We start from the raw sequence: 23,061 nt of genomic DNA, 5'->3' as shown, positions 1-23,061 counted from the left end.
AGGAATACAAAGCACAAGGGAAAAGTGTGATTAGTGTTGTGTTTCCTGCCTCTTTAGTACGTTTATGTAACATGGAAGATGAGATAAGAGAAGACGTCTCAGGGTGGTAAACTGTGGTCAAACTACCACGGCCGAGACTCAGCTATAATGATGTAGTAAAACCGTTGCATTAGGGAATAGGCTATTCTCTGCAAGTACTTTTACTTTTAATACTCCAAGCAGAGCGTTTATTATTTAGTGGAAAAGTTCATGTTTTTTTTATATTAGAGTAAAAGTAATAACTTTCTTTTCAATTTAGTTAACATGCTCTAATGGATATTTTAACATTACACATTCTTCATGAGTTTAATATTTCACTTGTACATACTGAGAAAAATAATCAGCAACTGTAGAAAGTTTTCAATGTTCAGTACAAATAAGCTACAAAAGACCATAAAGAGCTGTGAATATTTAGATGGCAGGTACACCTCTGCCACCACCTGCTGGTCATCTCAGGACATGACCTCATCAGGAATATTTACATAGAGTTGTCAAGAAACATAAATTATTTAAAAAAAAAAAAAACAGAGACAGAAGAAAATAAAACAGTATCTTCAACAATTAGATATGTGTATGGAACAGCCCAGAATACGAAATCCATTGTCTTTCTCTCAAAAAACAAAGTCAGCGGATGCAGAACGAGTGGGAAGTGTAAGTCCGAGCTTACATGATTCCCTGAGGCTGTCCCTTCCCTGCGATCTTCTTGGAACACTCCAGCAGAGCATTGTGGATATCTTTGGCGCAAGAGATCTGAGACTTGATCATGCCGAGGTACTGGGCGTAAGACATGGACTCCGTCTGCACCGTGTCCGGCTTGGTGGCTGTTGGGACCAGGTTGGGTGAATGTTTGGCGCTGTCAATGCTCTGGGAAAGGCACTCGTAAGCCAGCCGCTGCACAGAGGAGAGAAGAGGAGTTTGACTTGAGTTGTAGGAGCAGTGTGATAATGTTTGGTATGTGTGATAACGTTTGTTTGAATTAAGACGATGTAGGAAAGTTTGATTCTGTAAAATGACAGCTTCCCTCTTTCTAAGCCTCATCTTGATGCTTTTGACAGTGTTATATATATTTATCTACATCTTTGCATTCATTAACACTCATCAACTTACACAAAGTCTTAATTCATCATTTGTTCATTTGAAAGTTTGAGACTATGTAAAAGGAATGAGCACATCAGGTTAAATATACAACAGGTTAAATATTTCTTTAAAGTTCAGTTTAGTAGGAAGAAAGGTTTTCAAGGTTTATTTGTGTACAGAAATAAATATAATTGAATGAATGCAGAAATCAATAAGCAAATGAATCAGGAAAAGTCCTTTATGTCCTACTTCCACAACATTATCTTTTAAATTTTACATTTTTGTAAGGCTAAACATGTGTTTCAAATTACACTAATGTAATAAAGTGTGTTACTATCACGGTGCAGTGTGTGTGAAGCACATATTGCACACTAGTGGTACTTAGTCTTTATTCTATTCTATTTATTTATTTAAACACTTTAGTTATTGGACATAATTCAGTCTCAGATTGTGTTTGTTTTTTTTAACCTTTTCGTGTTTTTTGTGATTAATGTGAAGTGGCTGCTGTGACATTGTAATTTTCCACTGAGATTCATTAAGTACTCTGTCTAAAGTCTCACCAAACACAGCTCCAGTTGATCGCAAAGGGCATAAAACTCCTCAAGGCTTTTGTCAAAGCGCTGAACAGAGGTGTCGCTGCTTTTACTGAAACAGAAGAAACAACAGACGCATTGACAAATCAGAAACATCCTTTCTTCAGAGATTTGTTTCAGGAAGCAGGTTTAGGAAACTCTAAGTCTAACACTGAATTCTGAGAAAATCAAACTCAAATGGTAAACTTATATATATATATATATATATATATATATATATATATATGAATAAACAAACAAGACAGCTCCCCAAACTGACGCCTAAGTGTCTTGATTGCCACCTGGTGGCTGGGAGCAGTATAGGTGATATATCCCACCCTCTCTATCATAGTTTGGGACATGGACCAAACACAAAAATCAAAGTACACGCTACACATTTTTCTCAAAGCTGGTTTCTGTCATTTCAGGTAGTTCTAATCACAACGATGTTTGTCCGACTGTTCATTTCTCCGGTAAGTTTGGTTTTAATTTGTTGGTTGATGCTTTAAAAACCGGGTGAAGCATCGTGACTGACAGGCTGAGACTGACTCGCGATTGGTGGGTGCACGTGTTGGCAAAACCTCAGTACTGTGGCTCCTCACCATGACTACAACCGAACAGACTCTGGTTCCTGAAGACATCAAAAGCACAAGATGGTGACGTCTGTAACCAGGATATTTTGGCTTCATTTTTGTATTATGGGAGGAAATGAAGACATGTTGTTCATCTTTATATAAAGTCTATGATCAATGCACATTTATGTAAAACAAAACAGCAGCTGCGTCTCACTAAGCTACTAACACCATGATGTTTTATCCAGTGTTGTCCACATTATTCAGCAGACTTTGATTTCCTTCATGGAGGATAAATAGATGTGATAGAAGTTGGATTCAGATGTGACCTGAGGTGGAGTAATGATGGTGGCAGCAGAAGATGATTAAATGATCAAACGGATAATAGCCTAGATACTTTTATAGATCTGATTGTAACCTTGAAGTCTGACCCAGAGACAGTCTCATGATTTGAGAGATTTACAGCTGATGTGTGTTTAGTCTAAAACCAGTGCACGTTTTCAGTTTTACATATTTGAAACATTGTAAGATTATATTTCAATGTGTAGCTGAAACAACAATCCCAACAGGAGAGACGATTATTCGTAGATCAGTGTTATGTGTGGAAAACATGCCATGTTGTTTTCTTTAACTGTGTTAATGTGGAGTAGATGTTTCAGAGCAGGGCAACTTGTTGACGACCTGTCAGCTGTTTTCATGCTCACAGTCAGTGTTGTAAAAGCAGAGTATGGACTTGAATCTGAGCTGCGGATGAAGACTGCCTCTGTCCTCACATTGGTCATCGATCGATCATGAAATCCACAGTTTCCCCTCATCAGAGGATGAACTCACTCAGACTTCAGTGAACCCTGGAGTTTACTCACATGCCGTTGTCTATCGATGTGTTATGAGCCAGATTCAGGGACGCGATCTTCATCACATTCTAGAAATGAAAACAACGTGTCAATATGTTGAGGATGCAGATTTGATTTATGCATTTGAGAAACTACAGCGATGTCGTTGACAGACTGAAGCCACAGTGTCCACACATCTCTTTGTGTGTGTGTGTGTGTGTGTGTGTGTGTGTGTGTGTGTGTGTGTGTGTGTGTGTGTGTGTGTGTGTGTGTGTGTGTGTGTGTGTGTGTGTGTGTGTGGGTCAGTTACCTGCAGACTCTCCTTCAGCTGTGGAATGAGCATCTTGAACCTGTGGACCGGGTCGAAGTCCTGCTGTTGACTCAGTTGTTGCTGCTGCTGTTGTTGCAGAGAGGCTTGTTGTTGTAACCCGGGCTGAGACATCGGTCCTCCGGTCTGCTGCTGCTGCTGCTGAGAGGCCATCTTGGTTGAGACCCAGTCAAGCGCCGGAAGAAGAAGAAAACATCCGGTGCGGCGTTTTTCAAAATAAATGTATTCTTTGAACGACGCCGTGTTTATTATAATGATTATTATTGAGATTATGGTTATTATTATTATTATTATTGTTGTTGTTGTGATTCATTTTTTTGTTAATTTACTTTGTAAATTCAATGCAACTTTTTTCTTCAGCCCAATTCTACCTTGTTTTACTTTTTTAATTTTACCTCCAGCTCCAATTTATATCTTTATTCTATTACATTTTTCTATGTTTTGTAAAATTAGAATAACACTGAGACACCGATGCCCCATAATGATCTTAGCTTTATCATAATTTTAAAACCTTCGAATAGAATCTGAGTTGTTTTGTCCACAGGTACAACTGAAATTCAGTTATATAAGTCCGAGCTTGTGACTCAGTGCATGGCTGGCTGAGGGCCACTCCTATGAAAGTATAGTATATACACACACACACACAAAAGAGTCACTGAATAAAGAAAAGAAGCAAAGAAGAAAAAGTCAAAACATTTTATACTAATAGAATTGTAAAAAACAGAATTAACTGTAACTGCTTTCTTCTTCTTCTATTAATGAAGTTCTTGAAAGTCAAAATTGGTTTCCGCACACTACTCTCAAAGTGTTAACAACTCTTTTTATCCTGAAGGTGAATTGTTTGTCCAATTGTCCTTATAATTATATGATGAAATAATCTATTATCTACATTTTGATCATCTATCAAAAATATTCCAGTATATATATATATATATATATATGATAAAATAAAAGACATATTGGTCCCATCAACTACAGCACAGTGAGGGTCACTCACTACTACTGACAGGAAATAAAACCTCGAGCATCCTGCACATTTAATAATAAGAATAATTAAACTTATCAAGACAACATAAATAATAATTATAATATAACGCTTGTCACAGATCAATTTACACCGTTCAGGTGTTTTTATATCACTGAGTACAGGATGTATTTGTTTAGTTTCATGTGTAAATGTGTCGCGGTCTGTTGAGCGGCGGATGTCGGTGGGTCCGTGAAGGCAGCAGCGGAGGAGGGAGGGCCCTGCAGCCGCTGTTCTCTGGCAGAAACCCCGTAGTTCAGTACAGCAGCGCCATTCGAAAACTGCAGCAGAATCCAAAATGGCAGGAGCTGATGGAGACGACTCTCTCTACCCCATCGCCGTTCTCATCGATGAACTGCGGAATGAGGATGTTCAGGTAGGAACTCTGGTTACAGCTGTAGTCGTTATTTATGTTTTACAGCGAAATGAAGCCATTTTCACCTATTTCCCAAGTCTGGTGGCTTGCTAGCAGATAAGCTCGCTATCCTCAACCGCTAAGGCCTCTCAGAAATGCTGTGCCGGGCGCACCCTGGTTCACAAGTCAAGCTGATTCTCAATATTCATTGTTAATCCAGAGTATCGTTTGTTCCATGTTTTATTCGGTTGGTGCTTTAATGAAGTGAAATCTAATGTATTGAGTTAGCTAAGACAACCGGGTCATTGGTTTAGCCGCTAGCGTTTACGCACTGCTTGTAGCCAAGTAGTGCTAACTAGCGCTAAAGTTAGCAATCACAATAACAGTGCGTTCAAGGCCGCAGCAGGTAGATTTCAATGTTCTTAGCCGGTTTGATCCTTGTCACCTAATTAAAAGCTAGCATTTAGCATAAGCTTTAACAAGGCTCTCCATTTGAAGCGCTGTTTAATGTTAGCTAGCTATTTTGGCGGATATGTGAATCGCAGCCAAGAAAGCAGCTTTCCAGACATTTCTACCTGGGTCGCCAGCTTGCGATGGCTCTCATTGATTCTTTTACACTGGATGCCAAATCTGCTAATCTGTAGTTAACGCTATTCCTGCTTTGTGTACAGTTACGGCTGAACAGCATCAAGAAGCTGTCCACCATTGCCCTGGCCCTTGGAGTAGAGAGGACTCGCACTGAACTCCTTCCCTTCCTCACAGGTAAGAAAGTCAATCATCTTACCCATAAGTGTCATTGTCATAAAGAGAGGAGGTGTACGTTGTAAAACAATCCTTTTTTAACAACAGTCCAAGGTGTTACAATGGCTGATAGCGATGGTGTTTTCATAATTGAATCTCCAGTTTTACACGTGTTTCACGTCTTCCTGTCATCCCTTAGATACCATCTATGATGAAGATGAAGTTCTCTTGGCCTTGGCTGAACAGCTTGGCAATTTCACTATGTTGGTGGGAGGGCCTGAGTATGTCCACTGTCTCCTGGTAAGTTAAGTGGCATCTACTTCACTGGGCAGCTCGTCAATATATGCTTATGGGTAACACATTTCTGCCCCGCCCTTTAGGCAGAAACAGAACATTTTTCTAATCCTTTGAGAAGTGCATGTGGCCCACACAGCACAGTGCTATGTTTATCCGAGTGATTTAATTCATTTTTGGCAAGGATACAGCTCTTTGAAAAAGTTTTTAGCTGATAAGTTTGATGGCAGAGATGTTACCGGCAATGTCTACAGTAACACATTTTTTTATTTGGATATTATGGCAATATTATTGAAGATTGTTCCTCTAAATTGATGATTCTGCTTACCTCAGCTTACACTAATGCAAAATACTGTAACATAAACAACTCAAGATAAATATTTAACTGTCCAAATCTATATAGACATCACCATATCATCATGTATGTGTGAGTATTTAAAGAATTGTGTCCCTATGTAACCTAATACCATCTTCCATTCTCTTGCAGCCTCCTCTGGAGAGTCTAGCTACAGTGGAAGAAACAGTAGTAAGAGACAAAGCTGTGGAGTCACTGCGAAAGATTTCTCAGGAGCACTCTCCAGTTGACCTGGAGGTCCATTTTGAGCCTTTGGTCAAGCGGCTCGCCAGTGGTGACTGGTTCACTTCTCGTACATCTGCTTGTGGCCTCTTTAGCGTCTGTTATCCTCGTGTCTCCAGCACTGTCAAGGCTGAGATTCGTCAGTAAGTGGCTTCCTAACAAAAGGAAACATATATATATATATATATACACACACACACACACACACACACACACACACACACACACACAGACGTGAGTATATACACATACTCACGTCTGCACATGCATACACATAATATATTTTCATTACATTATTGCATATCATATATATATCTCTATCTAACCTGGTTTGGTTCTGCAGTGAGTTTTGTTTCCTCCAAACAATTTCTCTGATAAAAATGTCTCTGGTTTTATCTCTAGGCATTTCCGCACCTTGTGTTCAGATGACACTCCTATGGTGCGTCGTGCTGCAGCATCTAAACTGGGGGAGTTTGCCAAAGTCCTGGAGCTTGATTATGTAAAAAGCGACATTATTTCCCTCTTCACTGCTCTGGCCTCTGACGAGCAGGTACGGTCACTTAATTTCCAACATTCATTCTTATCTGTTATTACACTATAGGTTATACTTGTAAACCAGATGTGACCAAACTAATACCATTACATTTTTCTCTTAGGACTCAGTGCGGCTGCTTGCAGTGGAAGCATGTGTGAGCATTGCCACTCTGCTGCCCCAGGAGGACCTGGAGACGCTTGTGATGCCAACGCTGCGCCAGGCTGCAGAGGACAAGTCCTGGAGGGTTCGCTACATGGTGGCTGACAAGTTCTCTGAAGTAAGTTGCTTCCTTCTCGCCTTACTTTCTAGCTGTTACAGTTGAACAGCAAGTCATATTTAACAGTCCCTATCCCTTTTTCTATTTTATGTAGCAATTTGGTTTACATTTGCATAATGACAGTCAGTGTCAAGCTGGAGCATCTTCCAGTTGTTGTTTTCACATTTGATAGTTAAGCTTACTGATTTCCCTTGCAAAAACATGTCTCAGACCCCCTTTCTGAAGTGAATTTACTGAGATGAAATAGTTGATTAGACTATGGGGTTGAACTTAAAAAAGTGCTCCTTGACTCTAAGGAGGATGACGCAGGTAAATTATACTGTGCTTTGCATACTGTTGTATGGTATACTGATACTAGAAAGGTATCACAATACCACATTTATCAGTATTGTGTTTAATAACATGTATTCCCATCAGTTGTGTTATTTGCTGCCCTGTTTACAGTCCCTGCAGGAATAGTGGGCATGTCACCCGTGTTTAGCTTTCATGATGACAAAACAAGCTCCTGTCGACTGTGCAATGCTTGAGGACAGGTCAAACCAACAAAGTATCTAGCAGACACAAATACTGACTGGGTTATGGTATTCTGAATAGGATTAGATTAGTGAATGTGATCCATAATTACGTCATGGCCACTCCCCCAAACATACAATAAATTAAGTGAGTTGTTTTCATCTCTTTAGCTAATTTAATAGGAGGTAAAAAAAGTAACATAGTCTCCATGCTTCCAGAATTAACATGGGAACCAGAATAAATTCTCGCTGCTGTAAAATGTAGTAGAGTAATGCATCTTTTACTGGGTTTCTCTGACCAAGTTTGTTAACCAGACTGTTCTAATGCATTCAGGACTTTAGCATTTTAAATTGTGAGTGGGATAATTGCAAGTTTTCTGTATATCGAAGCATTGCAATGCTCAGAGCCAGACTTCCAAATTTGATGAATGATTTTATATAATCTTTTCATTCAGTAGGATTTTTTTATCGATGACCACCACCCTGTTACAAACTTTCAGTATTTCAGTTAACACAGACGTTGTTTCAATCATTGTAGATGTGTCTCCTGTTGTGTCTGTCATTGCCACCTTTTATTGTTGATTTGAAACTATAACCACCAAAATGCCTCTGTTATTTTTCACACATGATTAATCTGATTAATCTCGATTTCTGAATTTAGCTCCAGAAGGCAGTGGGGCCTGAGATCACCAAGAACGATCTGGTCCCGGCCTTCCAGAATCTCCTGAAGGACTGTGAAGCTGAGGTTCGCGCTGCTGCAGCAAACAAAGTCAAAGGTAGCTACACAACTACACTTAAATTAACCAAATCCCCAATGTCTGAACGAGAGGAATTTTCATTGGTTGCATTGAATAAGATGTTTCAGCTTCTTGTCCAGTGTGTTCCATATTTTAAGGACTGTGTCCTCCTTTTGTTTAGAATTCTGCGAAAACCTCCCAGAGGACAACCGTGAGCAAATCATCATGACCCACATTCTGCCCTGTGTCAAGGTAAATAACTTCTCTAGCAGCCACAATTTTATCTGGTGTTTCTGTTCTTAGTATAACAATTAGATTTTTGTATGTGTTACTTAACATGGAAAAGAACCAGAGGTGTATCTTTTTATAATCTACCCTAAAGCATTGATGTAGACATGTGGTGTTGTGACATCCACTTAAATGAAAGCAGTTTCTTTCTTTCTTACAACCCAGTTTTTTAAATTATAACTGATATTTCAAGTATGGTGGGACAATAGGACATTCAACAGTGGTCAAATGTTTTTTTTTATTATTTCTTTTAATACTCAGTTTAAGAACATTAATGTGAACATTGCTTTTAGTTTTGAACAAAGTTTAACCTCATAGACCAAGAGGGAACTTGGATTTGGGATTATTTATGGAGTTCAGGGAAGGATAGATGAAGAGAGATGGAAAGAACAATTATGAAAATATATCTGAGGTAAATTAATGAATGTAAAACCAAAGGTTTTTCTAAAAATGGCTATTATACAGTACAATTGGCTGTTCATGACGGTACAGGTATAGGTCAACATTTAACCAGGGAGCACATGTAAAGTTGAATATATATATAAGGATTTTAAGGTTGTTTTTCTCTTTCGACTGTCATAAAAGATAGTTCTCAAGGTGTATATTGCTTTCTCAACTAGACTTTACCCCTGACAGCCTCAACAGTTGACCAGGAAATAGCCCCACTACAAGAATAACATCCAAGATGTAAACAAATAACTTTAAAGAAGATCCTTGATGAACCAAACATATTGGTGAATTTTCACCAATATGAATATTTCCATTCTATGGATGTTTTCTGTTTATCTTTTGATCAGAGTCAACATGGTATCCATTCAAGTAGATACCATTTGCGTACATATGCTTAAAAAGGAGAGAAGCTCTATACTAACAGTATTCCTTTAGATAACCAAAGGCCTACTAATGTAACCCTATACATAAATGCTATTCATGGGGCATATTTTGTGGGGTTTTTATTGCAAAAGACTGTGGTTAAAACTGTCTGTGACTATGTTGTTCAAATGTTGAACAGCAGGTGGCACTGCTGTATTTTGTTCAATAATAAGTTTATTTGAGGAGCTGCTGATTTTAAAATTCTTACATCATTGCCAGTGATTTTTTTTTTTTTAATTAATGGTAGTTGCAGAACACATTTAGATCAATCTCAGTGTCATTGTACTTATAATATCAACACTGTACAAGATAAAACACAGCAGTCACACAACTTTAGAGAGCAATAAAATTATCACTAGTAACATGTAAGAATATACATAAATCTTCAACATTGCTACCGTAAGAAAATATTTGCCTCTGCATCATATTGTTTTGATTAGTTATGTTTGAACTTTACAGAGTATTGAGAAATGTCTGTGTCCTTTGTTTACATGATGCCATATCTCTGTTTCTGTTTACATCATATATGAAGTTATTCCACATACGGTAGTTAACTGCAATGACTATTTGTCTGCACTAGTATTAAGTCCACTTTCCTGTGTATTTAAACACTAGTCAATTATAGCCTCTCTCTGTATACTGTGTTTTGGATAGGAGTTATAGCAGTATTCTTGATGTTTGTTTATGTACCTTCGGTCTTAACTATTTGTTTGTGCTGATCGCTGTGTCTCCTGTGTGTCCCGTCTCTGACCAGGAGCTCGTTTCAGACACCAACCAGCATGTGAAGTCAGCTCTGGCCTCAGTCATTATGGGCCTTTCAACCATCCTGGGCAAGGACAACACAATAGAGCACTTACTGCCTCTCTTCCTGGCTCAGCTGAAGGACGAGGTAATGGAAATACACAATAATAATAATAACTGTATTTGTATAGCACTAATCTAAACAAAGTTACAAAGTGCTTCACAAGAAAAATTTTAAATCCATGGCTAGAAAACGAATAAATTATAATCAAAAGGTATTCAATTCAGTTTAATGTTTTGAGTTTAACCAACACATTTGAGCTCTGTAAGAGTGGTTGTTGTAATGAAAATAATAACTTCAATTGTACGTTGGTGTCATCAAGTGTTTCAGCCTATTAATCACAATAATGTTGAGAGGATAAAGGTAAATCTGACTGGCTACTGGCTTGTATGGCATTGCTATGAAAGCCATGTGGCCCGCTCAGTAGATCAGACGTCATTACCTCTTGAGCCTCTGAGCTCAATAACATCATACGTGAACTCAATAAATCTGATTATTGTAGTGAAAGTAATTACAAGTTGCATGTTAGAAATAGTTTCCTGTAAAAATAAGTCATTAAAAGATCGGTATTGAGTTTGCAAGCCTAATCTCATCTGGCAGGGAGTTCGAGAGCCTTGGGGCCCTGACAGAAAACGCCCGGTCACCATGAGTGGCCAGCCCTGACCTAGGGACAGCCAACAGGGACAGGCTGGCCATCTCAGGTTATGACTGGGATTATAAGGAGTCAAGAGCTGCGATGTAGGTTGGGCCCAGCCCATGTTGGGCTTTAAAAGTTATTAGAAGTATCTTAAAATCAATCCTGAATTTAAATAGTAACCAATGAAGGGATGCAAGAATTGGCGTGATATAAACCCCACTGTTTGTATTTGTTAAAATACGAGCAGCAGTGTTCTGAACAAGCTGCAAACAAGCTACCAGGGATTGCCTGAAGGAAGTTAAGTGACATCCATTCCTTAATGGCGGATAGGCACCCTGCTATAACACTCATGCGGCTAACGTTGTCTGGCTTGAAGGACAAGTATATTTGGGTGTCATCAGCATAGGAGTGATATGATATCCCATTAAAGTGGCTGATGACGTTTCCTAATGGGAGCACGTACTGCGAGAATAGGATGGGACCAAGAATAGAACCATGTGGCACTCCGCAAATCAGTGGGACCAGGGATGAGTTTGTTATTGCCGATGGAAACTGAGATTTGTCTATCTGAGACATAGGACTTGAACCAACTAAGGGCAGTTCCAGATATGCCGACATACTACTGCACTAGTCTATTGATCAGGATATCATGATCAATGCTGTCAAATGCGGCACTGAAGTCGAGGAGCAGTAATACGCCATGTTCACCAGCATCGGCAGACATTAATAAGTCATTGGTGATTGGTGATGTCTTTTGTGAAATCCTGACTGGAATTGGTCAAAAAAAAATTATTCTTACACACTTTTAGAAGTTGGTCAGAACCACCTATTTGAGGATTTGGATATGAAAGGAAGTTTTGAAATGGGCCTGACTTCATGACTCTGTTTTCTGTGTTATATTTTACACATCTGGCTTTAGAAAACTCTCTGGACAGTGTTTGGTTTGGTAACATTCACAGCAAAAGCTTCCTGTGAATCATCTGACTTTGACTAACTTCTTTAGTGATCAGCATATCTGAGTCCAGGTAAAGCCTCTTTGCTGCAGCCAACAGATGTACCTGGCCGCCACCTGGCTGCATAGCAGTATGATTCATGCTGTTGGCAACCAGACGCAGCCCATACAATTAGAAATGAAAAGCTGAGTTGAGAGGGAATCATAACAAACGGCCGGACGCTGCCAAACTTTATCAAGTGATCGTTGACTCATATGGATTTGTATGCACAGAGGTAATTGAAGGCTACAGTTTCAGATGGTTAAGTTGCACAAAGACTGGTCTCGCAATAAAATTCTATTCATCCTGTCATCAATCTGTCGTCATTGCATTTCAGTTAGTAGACATACTTTTGAAATGGTTATTCCTGGTTTCCTGTTAACCAATGTGTTTTAATGATTTTTACTGTGTAAAAATGGGCTAAGCACTTAATGTTTTTATCTAGAACAACAGTAACTTTGTCACTTCTTCAGTACGTTTTCCATGACATTGATTCACCCATCGACACCAGACATGAGTTTGGCAGGTTAGACACAAAAGGTATATGGATGTTTTGGAAGGCTTGAGGCTTTCATTTGCTTCTTCCTATTAAAAACTGGCCTAATTTCCTCACAACACAAATGCCAGACCAGAACTGTCTAATGAGATTACAGTCCAAACTGACAGTTTTGCTTTGACTTGCAAATTTAAGTAATTCAAGGTTAATCTGTCAGAGCACAGTGTTATCAGAAGCTCGATGAAAAACATTCTGCAGGCATGTCATTAATACAAGAGCCAAATTATTTCATGTTGTCACACTGCCTTTCTTTGGCTGCTGCTTTCCTCCAACCTGGTTAATTAGACTTGACTTATCAAATCATTTTGTAGTTAATGGCTGCTTCCTTTGTGTTTTTAGATTATGTGGATGAAAAGGCTTGTTTAGCTGTTCCAGTTAATATCCTGTCTAAAGTAAAACTAAACCATATCTCCATGTAAGGCTTTCGGATACAAACTGAGGATTCATTATTATAGACAAAACTGCTTAGGGGTAATAGTTCAGTGGCCGAAGTGGCTTGGCTGGAGCCAAGAAATTTTGGTTTTGAAGACAGTAAAGAAACATTGCTTTAGTTATTTCAAATAAAGCTTAAAAAATATATTTTAACTTCAGAATGAATCATATTTATGAGATAAATATTTTTCTTAGTTAGGATGGAGTTGTGTTGCCATAATCTTAACTTTTTTTTTTATCTTCGTTTTTCTGTCGCAGTGCCCAGAGGTGCGTCTCAACATCATTTCTAATCTCGACTGTGTGAACGAAGTGATTGGCATCCGTCAGCTTTCCCAGTCCCTGCTGCCGGCCATAGTGGAGCTGGCAGAGGATGCGAAGTGGAGGGTCCGCCTCGCCATTATAGAGTACATGCCCTTGTTAGCAGGACAGCTGGTGAGTCTAGGAAGAATGATGAAACTTTTATAAAATGTGTTTTAAAGGTCCTTGTAATTAGTACCATGCATACACTCTAGAAGTCTTATAGATATGCAGACAAATAGCTGCTTTATCAGGCCTGTAGGTGTCCAGGAAATTGCTCAAATTACACTGTCCTTGTTTCTTCAGGGAGTGGAGTTCTTTGATGAGAAGCTCAACACCCTTTGTATGGCCTGGCTCATTGATCATGGTAAGGAATTATTCATATTTTCATGTTAAGAATTAATTCAGACACTAACAAATTGAACTTGACATCTGTCATGCCAGATTTTTTAAATATATATTTAAATAGACACTTGTGTTAACAGCTTTTTTGGGAATGTACCTAAATTCTAAAAAACTATTTTAATCCCAACTATTATTACCGCATAGCTTTATTTATATTATTTACATGCTCTGCAAACCAATAAAAAAACAACGAACTTCCTTGGCAACCGTTTTATTTCCTTTGTCCCACTTGTCCTCTTTTTTTTAATTCACTTTGACTCTTGCTGCCCTGCAGCAGCTTCTAACACTGTTATGATGCTCAAGCCCTTTCTGGAAGGATCTCACATTCAACTCCTGTTACGTCTCTTCATTTTCCATTACACACTTAAGGAAGGTCGTATTAGAACATTGCAGCTCTTACTCACATGAGAGCAGCCAGTTAACAGTGGGGTCTTCTCTCACCACTTTACTGATACTGTGTTATTACCAGAACAAAGAGAACCAGACGTAGAAGGGAAGAGATTGATCGGCAGAGGCGGTGGGAGTGAGAAAATAGGGGGCTGAGGCTGAGATGTGGCAATAAGCAGATCTCTGCCATCACAAACATGCTAGAAGGATGTGGACAGGTCTTAGTATACAGTACTGTGTAGCTGTGAGTGGGGACAGATTAATATGAAACTGTACTACATCCTGTAGTACATTGATTTTTGACAAACTGGATCTCTGTCACAGTAGTATAGTTAAACTGCTTTGTTTAATTCTGTCATAGTTCCTTGATATTATTACCTCACCAAGTTTAACTTGATGTTGAAGTCAACACCCTGCAAGTTATTCTGTGTATTAATTCTAGAGTTATGGAATAAAACATCAGTTGACTCATTCTGAGGTTGAGTTGATATTAGAGCAGGCCCTGGGCTCTTCTGTCCACCTAGAACTGTTTTCTGAGACAAGACTCCAAATCCAGATTCTAATGCTGGAAGAGCTGTCGAGCTCCAAAATACTGTACCCCATTCTATCATCTTCAACATAGTCTTTTACATCCATTTTGCACCCAGTCTGTGTAGTGTTCTCATCACATTGTTTTCCAATTAGAGAAATGCACTCGCTATTGAGGACAAAGGACCAGCTGGGTTACATCATTGGAATGCTGCTGTTGCGAGTTTCTGTCCGTGTGTGTTGCTGAGTGTGTTGCTGGGGTTAGGGCTGTGCCACCCTTACATAAGCCATTCAAAGAAAGACTGAACTAGAGAAATCGGCCCAGATCTTTCCCTCTGACTCTTTGTCCACTTTCAGAAATATTGTACAAACACCATGAGTTTGATATATTCTTTATCTATATTGACTAGGTGTGTTAATAAAGAGCTTGTAGGCCACTGCTTTCCCAATTTTAGATTTTGAATGTTGTCACTGTGATTTTCCAGTGTATGCCATCCGTGAGGCGGCCACCTGTAATCTAATGAAGCTGGTGGAGAAGTTTGGAGCTGAATGGGCTCAGAACACCATCGTACCCAAAGTGCTGGGCATGGCCAACGACCCCAATTATCTCCACAGGATGACCACTCTGTTCTGCATCAATGTGAGTCAAACGGCGTCATCAGCTCGCTCTCACATTTGGTTCCTTAAAGTTATTTTTAAGGGTTTAATGTTCTGATCACGTTTTCTAAATATAGTTTCTGTCTGAACGTCAAGTAACCTGCCTGTGTTGTGGTTCAGGCTCTGTCAGAGGCTTGTGGCCAGGACATCACCACTAAGCAGATGTTGCCAGTGGTGCTCAAGATGTCCAACGACCAGGTGGCCAACGTTCGCTTCAATGTGGCAAAGTCCCTTCAGAAGATTGGGCCCGTCCTCGACAGCAAGTATGTTGTTTTTAATTGTAATTAATAATTGTAATTAATAATAATTATCTCGATCACAAGTTTGGCTTCCCTTAGTTAAATGAACATGATGGACTGTGGTATTGACGTTTAAAATGTATCCACTGCAAATCAAGTGAAGCAATTTAAACACTCACAGCCAACCAGCAGGGGGCGGTTGAGATGTTTTGGCTCTACATTTTCAGAGCTGACATGTCAGTTAAAGTAGACCTTTTTTGGTTTTGTTTAGATTAGATTTGATGCTATGATTTTATATTTTGTTTCTGAATTCGGGTGAAGAAATAAAATAAATTTTTAATTGGGGGTGTAGTTTTGAAGGGAGGACCGATGGTAGGGGGTTGGATGTATAGGTGTATGAGTGTCCCCTGCACTTGCTAGCATGATTACCGACCCTAACTTTAAATATGAAAGTCCAATAAAATGTTTGATCCCTAGACTGAAGGAATAATTGATCTCAATATTAATTGTAATTACTCACATAGACATTTTGTTACATTTTTCTCTTCCTCCATCTTTGTCCCAAAGTGCCCTTCAGACGGAGGTGAAGCCAGTGCTGGAGAAGCTGGCCTCAGACACAGACATGGATGTCAAGTACTTTGCCCAGGAGGCTATCAGTGGTAAGTCTTCTTCTTCCATCATTGTTTACAAACTGTAAATACCATAAATCTTATCTGACATGACAACGTATTCTTCTTTTTCCGCAGTTCTGGCCCTAGCATAACCAACCCAACACGGCGAAACCAGACAACCACCCAAAACAACAACGCAAACACTTTTACAAGATATTTATTGATGTTCAGGAACAACTGATAAATGTATAGAAAAAGCTGTTAACAATTTCTTCCTTTTTTCTTTTTTTACTGTCCAATGGTCATCCATGTCCAGGCGTAGCACAGGCTTCTTCATTAACCTTCTTCTTTGCTGTAAATGGGTGCTTTAGCAAGGCAGCGTATGATGAAAACGAGTGGTGCATGCTGACCAATGTGCTACTGTACTAGCTAGGCATCGCTAACCAGAAACCCCTCTCACATTCCTACCCTTTTCCATCTTCGGCCACTGTTGTACTTAAGCCACAGTCACTGCTGCGCACCACGTGTCCATGTTCGCCGGCCAGCACCCAGGGCCGTGCTGCTGCCCTTCCCTCCCAGTGCTAGACGCTAACCAAGAAAAAAAGCAGATTGAGAAACAAGCCGTTGGTTTAGCTGCGGAATCAGCCCTCTGATTCTCCCAGAGTCCTGACTGAAAACTCTCTGCAGGACTAGTTTTTTTTTTTTTTTTTCCATCAGACTAAAACCTGTTGTGTCCTAAATGCCTCACAAGATTGTTGTGTACAAAGTTTTGGCAAAAAATAATGGGAACATCCATTACTGCATGTAATCTGATGAACTCTATGATTACATAGTACTAATCAATCTCAAAGTGTCCTCACCCAACTCTATCTGCACTGTTTGTTCTCTTCAGCAACACAGAGCCGATCGGTCAGACACATGAATTACCTCGGCCCAGTGTAACAGGGATCAGCTCGGTCGGAAAGTGTTGCTTATGATAATTCCTCCTCAGTGATACCGTTGATGTGCACGGGTGGAAAGTAGTAATTGTGACTTTTCTGCAATAGGTTCCGGCATCACTCTTAAATCTTTGTGTAAATGACTTTAAAAGGCGGTGGTGTTTTCTTTTAGTTCACTTGTCCTGTAAACAAACTAAACTTTTTTCTGTGAGGGACGATTAATTCCTCGGACGATAATGGAATGGTAGAAGTTGACGACAGCTATCAGGGCTGTGGGATTAAAGAAAGCGTGGCACTCTGTCCTAGAGCCTCCCTTCAGTCCATGCCAAGTCCTCAACTGTACATGAGATTTAAAAGCATCAGATTGGTGAACACCAAGGCAGTCGCTTACAAATCTCTACACGGTGGACGTGGGATCGGGGACATGGAGTATGTGTACGTTAGGCTGCGTTGTGTTTTAATATTGGGTGGGTCCTGGGGGTGGGGTTATGGGTGGGTTGAATATATCTAGCGCCTGGGTTGACAAGAAACTGTCTTTTCCCTGAACTCCTCCCCTCCTGCCCTCTTCATTTTGTTCTTGAATAAACTTTGTTCGTTGATTGTCCTGTATCGCAAAGACTGCTTTTATTTTGAATTCTCTCCACAGTTGGGATGCTGTACTACTGTATCTTGATCTGAATAAAGTAACTCAACGGAACAAGTGTAGCCTGATTTTATAATGAGTTAGTGCTCAAACACGAGGGCCACTTGCTACTGTAATGGCCAATTTACTGCAACAGGAAACAATCCCATTAAAACAGCCACTTTATTAGAGTCTGTACTGAATCAGTGAGTTGTCCTTGTAATAAACAGTGAAACACTGTTCACAGTAAACTTGATAATTACATTGAATGTGACAGAAAACATCTACTGTAATTAAGTGAAATTAAATCACATTGTTTCATGATAATTACAGATCTTTAGCTCCCTCAAGGAGCCCATGTTGTTGGTCTTGTCCATTGTGGAAGGATGAAACGGGTCAAAGAAGTTTGCATCTCTGGCACTGTGAGATGGGCAACAATGTTTGGTTTTGATATTTTGTCTACTGAGTGCCATTCAAATTTGGACTTGAAACCAGAAAAGTAGAAAATCTACTTGATAAGTTGCAGAATATGGGACAAGGCCAGATCATACTACTAACGTGTATAGTCAACAAGCATGTTATGTTTAAAGGTACAAATTTTTATGAAAACTACATGCAAATGTGCAACTTGTTAAGAGTAAATTATCTGAGGAACGTATCTACCTGTTGTTGAACATTTAGTGGTAGAAAACACTTGAAATGTTCAAATACTGAAACAAGTCAAAATACAGCCAGTAAAAGAAACGGAAGTTCCTGTATGTTCACGGAATTGTGTCAAATGAATGGATTGAAGGTTCCTATGGATCAGCCAGAAGAAGGTGAAGTGTGATAATGGACAGCAGATGAGTTTGAAAAACGGTTGACACAACTTTATTTTCACTTTAAAAATATCATGAAAGCAGTTGACTACAAACTTTAAGCCATTTGCTAAATATTTGCTGACAGACATTTTGTATGGGTGGGGGTCAATCTGTTCATATTAACACTACAATTTCCCTTCACTCTTACTTGGAGAAACTGCACCATGTGTGCCCAGCTGCACTCAAAGAATCTGGATTATCTTGACACTCTTGTGAATCTTTCCTGGAAGCCTTGTCTTGATGTTTGTTGCTGGAAAACAAATCTGCTCAGTCACAGTTCTCCACGAGAGGTTCTCTGTTCTCCTCAGTCTCCTCGGGGCTTCCGGGACCTGCTGCAGTGAGCAGAAGGGGTTTTCAGAAAACATTGTGTTTATTCCAATGCAAGAAAAGCTTGAACTCTGTCTCATTGGTATGTTGTGAAATTATTCAGCATCAGAAAAAGGCCTAACAATGTCCTCTGTTACTGAGTGATGTGAAACCTGATGTGTAATTCTCTTTTTATGCTTTGTAACAATACACTTAAGTACACAAAGTACAGCTCAGATTAATCCCACATGTTCCTGGTGTCATGTTTGGTCAGCTCTGACCTGGTAGGAAGCTGCTGCGGAGATGAAAGTGCGGGTGCAGAGGGTTGTTTTGGCCGCAGGGAAGCATGCAGAGCACGGGCAGGATCTGCAGCTGACACCTGCCCCTCACCCTGACAGCTACTGCTGTGGAGAAGAGGGGAGTGCTGCAAAATAAGGGCTGGGTCCAGGATGGATATTTGTATAGATAGTTTGGTTTGAATCCATGAGAAACATGTACAACTTTATCGTCACTCAACACTGCTGTACGTAGTATTTGTGCAACATGCAGCATGTCTTTAAAGCACTCTGGTTTTTGTTAATTCCCAAATGAGCAATGAGCAGTGATGCTTAGGGCCGTAAATCACATGGCAGAGATCTTTATGAGAATCTCAACCTTCCTCTTTTTAATCTCCTCAAATCATCCATCAGCCCTCCTTAGAGCCAAGGCGCTCTCCCAATCCTCCGCCCAGCCCTTTTGACTGTGTACCTCATCGCTTTGAGCACATGATGCACGTATACTGTGATGCACAGGAAGGTGTAGCTGCTGCGTGTCAGCATATTCTGCCACTGTGGGACCTCAGAAGAGCTATTGAGGCTATTGCAGCTTCAAGGCAGGGTGTGAAACAGGAGGAGGTGGAACCATCGGGACCAAAAACCACAGTTTGGACTTTTCCTCACGTGTGCAAGACCATACAAAAGAGGGACAATGTCGCTACAACCAAGAAAACCTTCATTTAAACGTGATTACTCGAGGATCCGCTTCTTAAATCCGCTTGAGTTCACGAGGCAGTAATTATACAGCACAAACCTTATTTCTTTCTATTTAGATCCTGTTATTTGGGTGGGTGGGGGTTGGGGGGGCTCGTTCAGCAGCCAAAGCCCTTGAAAGCGCTGAGAGCCATGACGTCAATGCAGCTGCCTCCCAGGACTGTGTCATTTATAATGAAAGGAGTCAAGCAAGTGTTTCAGAGACGAGGGGCCGGAGCTGAAATAATGGGGGGGGGGGGGGACACACACACATGTGTATGAGTGCAGTGCAACCTTCAGTGGATGAAGAGCTGATTTCAAAAAATAGAACACTTGCAATACACACACACACACACACACACACACACACACACACACACACACACACACAGACACAGACACAGACAGACCTACAGCATTTACGTCAGACTCACTTGCTTCAAGGCCTGAACTGCTGGGGTTTTGTGTGTGTGTGTGTGTGTGTGTGTGTGTGTGTTACACAATAAATATCACAGGAAAGGTGCATTTTTGTCACAAAAGTTTGTCTTTTATAGGTGTGTGTGTGTGTGTGTGTGTGTGTGTGTGTGTGTGTGTGTGTGGCTCTCATCCGGAGCAGTGCTGTGATCTCCTGCTCTAAAAGACGCAGTAGGATGTCATCTACCCTCCCTCCATTGCCATGGAAACCATTGATGTCATTACAGCATACTTACTGGCCTGATGAGGGAATAGGCCTCTGATATTGTGATATTTTACTGAGAAAAAAGAAAACTGTCAAAGAGAGGAGATTACATCTGTCTGTCCTATCAGCTTTCTTATCTCTGGTCTCTTTCCCCCAGGAGTGTCAGTGTCAGTCAGGCGGCTGGAGGTCTCAACAGCAGACGGTGCCACAGAACACATACTATAAATAACTGCATTTACGTAGAAAAACGCTGCAGTGCTTCAGGGCAATTTGCCACGAGGTCGCACTTTTCATTTATAACATTAAAGCGTGTCAGAATACTCTTTTACATCAGCTGCCATTATGTTTGTTTCATATCCGATGGATCCGATTGAAAGTGTTTTTTTGACCTCAAAATCATTGTGATGGCACACAAACTTAGAATAAGGAGGATGGCATGTCTGCCATTGCCACAGCGCCCCCTGGACCCCTGGAACTGCACCTGCTTTCAGACATGCACTGAACTCCAGACATTCTCCGCACTTTCTCCAGGGGGGAAGTGCATGTGTGAATGCAAATGTCCGAGTGAGAGCCTTCGGATTATCTGTGAAATTTCGACACGTCTGTGCAAGAAACCAAAGAGGACATTGGGAAATGAGAAAGTGACTGAGAAAGTGACCAACTGAGATTTGACTTGATTTGATTCATGCTTGGAGATACTTTTAACTGAGAACAGGATTTATTAAATTTTACATTCAGATTTTATAATGCTCTCACTAAAGGCCCTGAGCTTGCACTCAAATATGCCATGCTAATAATGCTGACATTTCCTGTGCTCCTGCATAAGCTCTTCTCGCTGCTTCTGTGCACACGAGAAGTGTCTGTTTTTGTATTCTTTCCTCTGCTCTTGATTTTACATCCAGATTTGTTATGCTCTCACTAAAAACTCTGCACTCATGGAGCAGGAGTCCAGCAGATAGATCACTGGTCAAAATGGATGTGGCAAAATCAAGGATTTTTAGCGAATATAAAAACTTCTCTGGTTCTTTAACAAGAACAAATACCAACAGCAGCAACGTACCAAAGGAGAGCAGAACTATTTCATTTGTCATTACTACAACATGGGGTTCTGTTGGTTGGGGAATTTTGACCAACCTGTTATTCAAAGAAATTAAGCAGGGGAAAAAAAATCAGAGAACAGATTTCACGTTCGCACAGAAGCAGCGTGAGCAGGAGGAGAGGAGCTCAAGCTAGACTGCAGGAAATATAAGCACAACTTCGGTGTATTTCAGTGCAAACGCAGGGTTTTGATTGAGAGCATTAAAAAATCTGAACTTAAAAAACCACAAGTCCTGTTTTCAAACTTACAGAGTGCTTAGGCTCAGAACACAACTCGTAATTACGACAGTGAATTATGCATCCCACCTGTAGGGGGAGCCTGAGCACAGCTGAATCTTGCGTTGTGTCGCTCTACAGCAGAGCGTCTCTCTCAGCTCGGTTTTGCAGCATCAAATCATCTTTGCGCTAAAGGAAACAGTTGCAACATGCGAATGTCGACTGAAATCTGATCCATGTGCGTGAACAGTGTGAGCCGCCCCATGTTTCAGACTGATCAGTTTGGCTCAGCAGTATCAACACTGTGTTGTAGCACATGGTCTGATCCCAGGACAAGAGATGAACCCCCCCCCCTCGTTCTCACCTAGTTCTGGTGGTGTGTTAGCGGGATTAGCTGTTCTCTGTTTGAATGGGCTGATTGGATTGACGTGTTCTCTCTACATGATTATTTCCACACAATAGTGTCAGACCTCTACACAACGTTTTCAAGCCCTTTTCATCATAAACCGGCACATTTTGTTCTGAATGTATTTACAGACGATGCAACGTCTTCACATGAGCTGTTTGAAAGCCGTGTCCGAGCAGAGCAGGGCCTGGGACAGGCCCCTGTCCTTCACCACAGCTGCACTTTGTTATCAGGAAAAAGGTGTTTGAGTTTCATGTAGTTTGATAAATATTGACAGGTGGTTGCCATGGAGACCAGCTAAATGTGATTTCAGATCACTGCCTTTACTCCAAAACAATGGAGATGAAGAGAGTTATATATGATGTGTTCAATGCAGTAGAAACTTTTAATTGAAATAATTATCCCCGAAAAACTAAAAAAGTATTACTGTGACACCTAACCTGTAACCTATAGTCACCCAGAAGCAGATATAATATTAGAATGTGATGGACAATACCATTTCATATTACGGCTCCAGTAAATCGAAATTAGGAATCTGACTTGACTCCTTTCTTCCGTTAGCAGGATTATGCAAACAGTCCTGGATGGATTACCATGAAACTTGGTGAAAGGATGAGTCAGGGCAGAATCACCAGTGTTTTGTGGGGATCCATCGTACTGGGCTGATCCAGAAATTTCTTTTGACTTTCTTTAACATTGTGAGATTGAGAGAACATTTTCCTTGATTTCTCACAAAATCATTCATGGATCTC

The 23,061-nt window shown here is 40.3% G+C and overlaps 2 protein-coding genes across 2 annotated transcripts; one reads left to right on the top strand and one right to left on the bottom strand.

Annotated features, from left to right (window-relative positions):
* Positions 1-384: 384 nt before the first annotated feature.
* On the bottom strand, positions 385-3,610 carry med29 (mediator complex subunit 29). The gene is made up of 4 exons (XM_020088138.2): positions 3,404-3,610; positions 3,124-3,182; positions 1,677-1,761; positions 385-930 (listed from the first exon to the last, which is right to left on the bottom strand). The coding sequence occupies exons 1-4, from the start codon at positions 3,572-3,574 to the stop codon at positions 703-705; spliced, it is 543 nt and encodes a 180-aa protein (XP_019943697.1). The 5' UTR covers positions 3,575-3,610; the 3' UTR covers positions 385-702.
* A 1,052-nt stretch (positions 3,611-4,662) lies between these two features.
* On the top strand, positions 4,663-17,812 carry ppp2r1bb (protein phosphatase 2, regulatory subunit A, beta b). The gene is made up of 15 exons (XM_020088397.2): positions 4,663-4,821; positions 5,472-5,562; positions 5,741-5,841; positions 6,323-6,555; positions 6,815-6,962; positions 7,069-7,224; positions 8,398-8,512; positions 8,655-8,725; positions 10,389-10,523; positions 13,312-13,485; positions 13,657-13,717; positions 15,156-15,310; positions 15,448-15,590; positions 16,134-16,225; positions 16,313-17,812. The coding sequence occupies exons 1-15, from the start codon at positions 4,744-4,746 to the stop codon at positions 16,327-16,329; spliced, it is 1,770 nt and encodes a 589-aa protein (XP_019943956.1). The 5' UTR covers positions 4,663-4,743; the 3' UTR covers positions 16,330-17,812.
* The last annotated feature ends 5,249 nt before the right edge of the window (positions 17,813-23,061 follow it).

This window comes from Paralichthys olivaceus, chromosome 11, assembly GCF_024713975.1.
Source record: "Paralichthys olivaceus isolate ysfri-2021 chromosome 11, ASM2471397v2, whole genome shotgun sequence".
NCBI classification, from domain to species: domain Eukaryota; kingdom Metazoa; phylum Chordata; class Actinopteri; order Pleuronectiformes; family Paralichthyidae; genus Paralichthys; species Paralichthys olivaceus.
This window is presented reverse-complemented; position numbering and strand designations above follow the sequence as displayed.

Coding starts and splice junctions, on each gene's coding strand:
- med29 (XM_020088138.2), bottom strand. CDS start 3,574: ATGGCCTCTCAGCAGCAGCAGCAGCAGACCGGAGGACCGATGTCTCAG. Junction 3,183..3,403: donor AGCTGAAGGAGAGTCTGCAG/GTAACTGACCCA, acceptor TTTCATTTCTAG/AATGTGATGAAGATCGCGTC. Junction 1,762..3,123: donor ACATCGATAGACAACGGCAT/GTGAGTAAACTC, acceptor CTTCTGTTTCAG/TAAAAGCAGCGACACCTCTG.
- ppp2r1bb (XM_020088397.2), top strand. CDS start 4,744: ATGGCAGGAGCTGATGGAGACGACTCTCTCTACCCCATCGCCGTTCTC. Junction 4,822..5,471: donor TGCGGAATGAGGATGTTCAG/GTAGGAACTCTG, acceptor CTTTGTGTACAG/TTACGGCTGAACAGCATCAA. Junction 15,591..16,133: donor GGGCCCGTCCTCGACAGCAA/GTATGTTGTTTT, acceptor TTTGTCCCAAAG/TGCCCTTCAGACGGAGGTGA.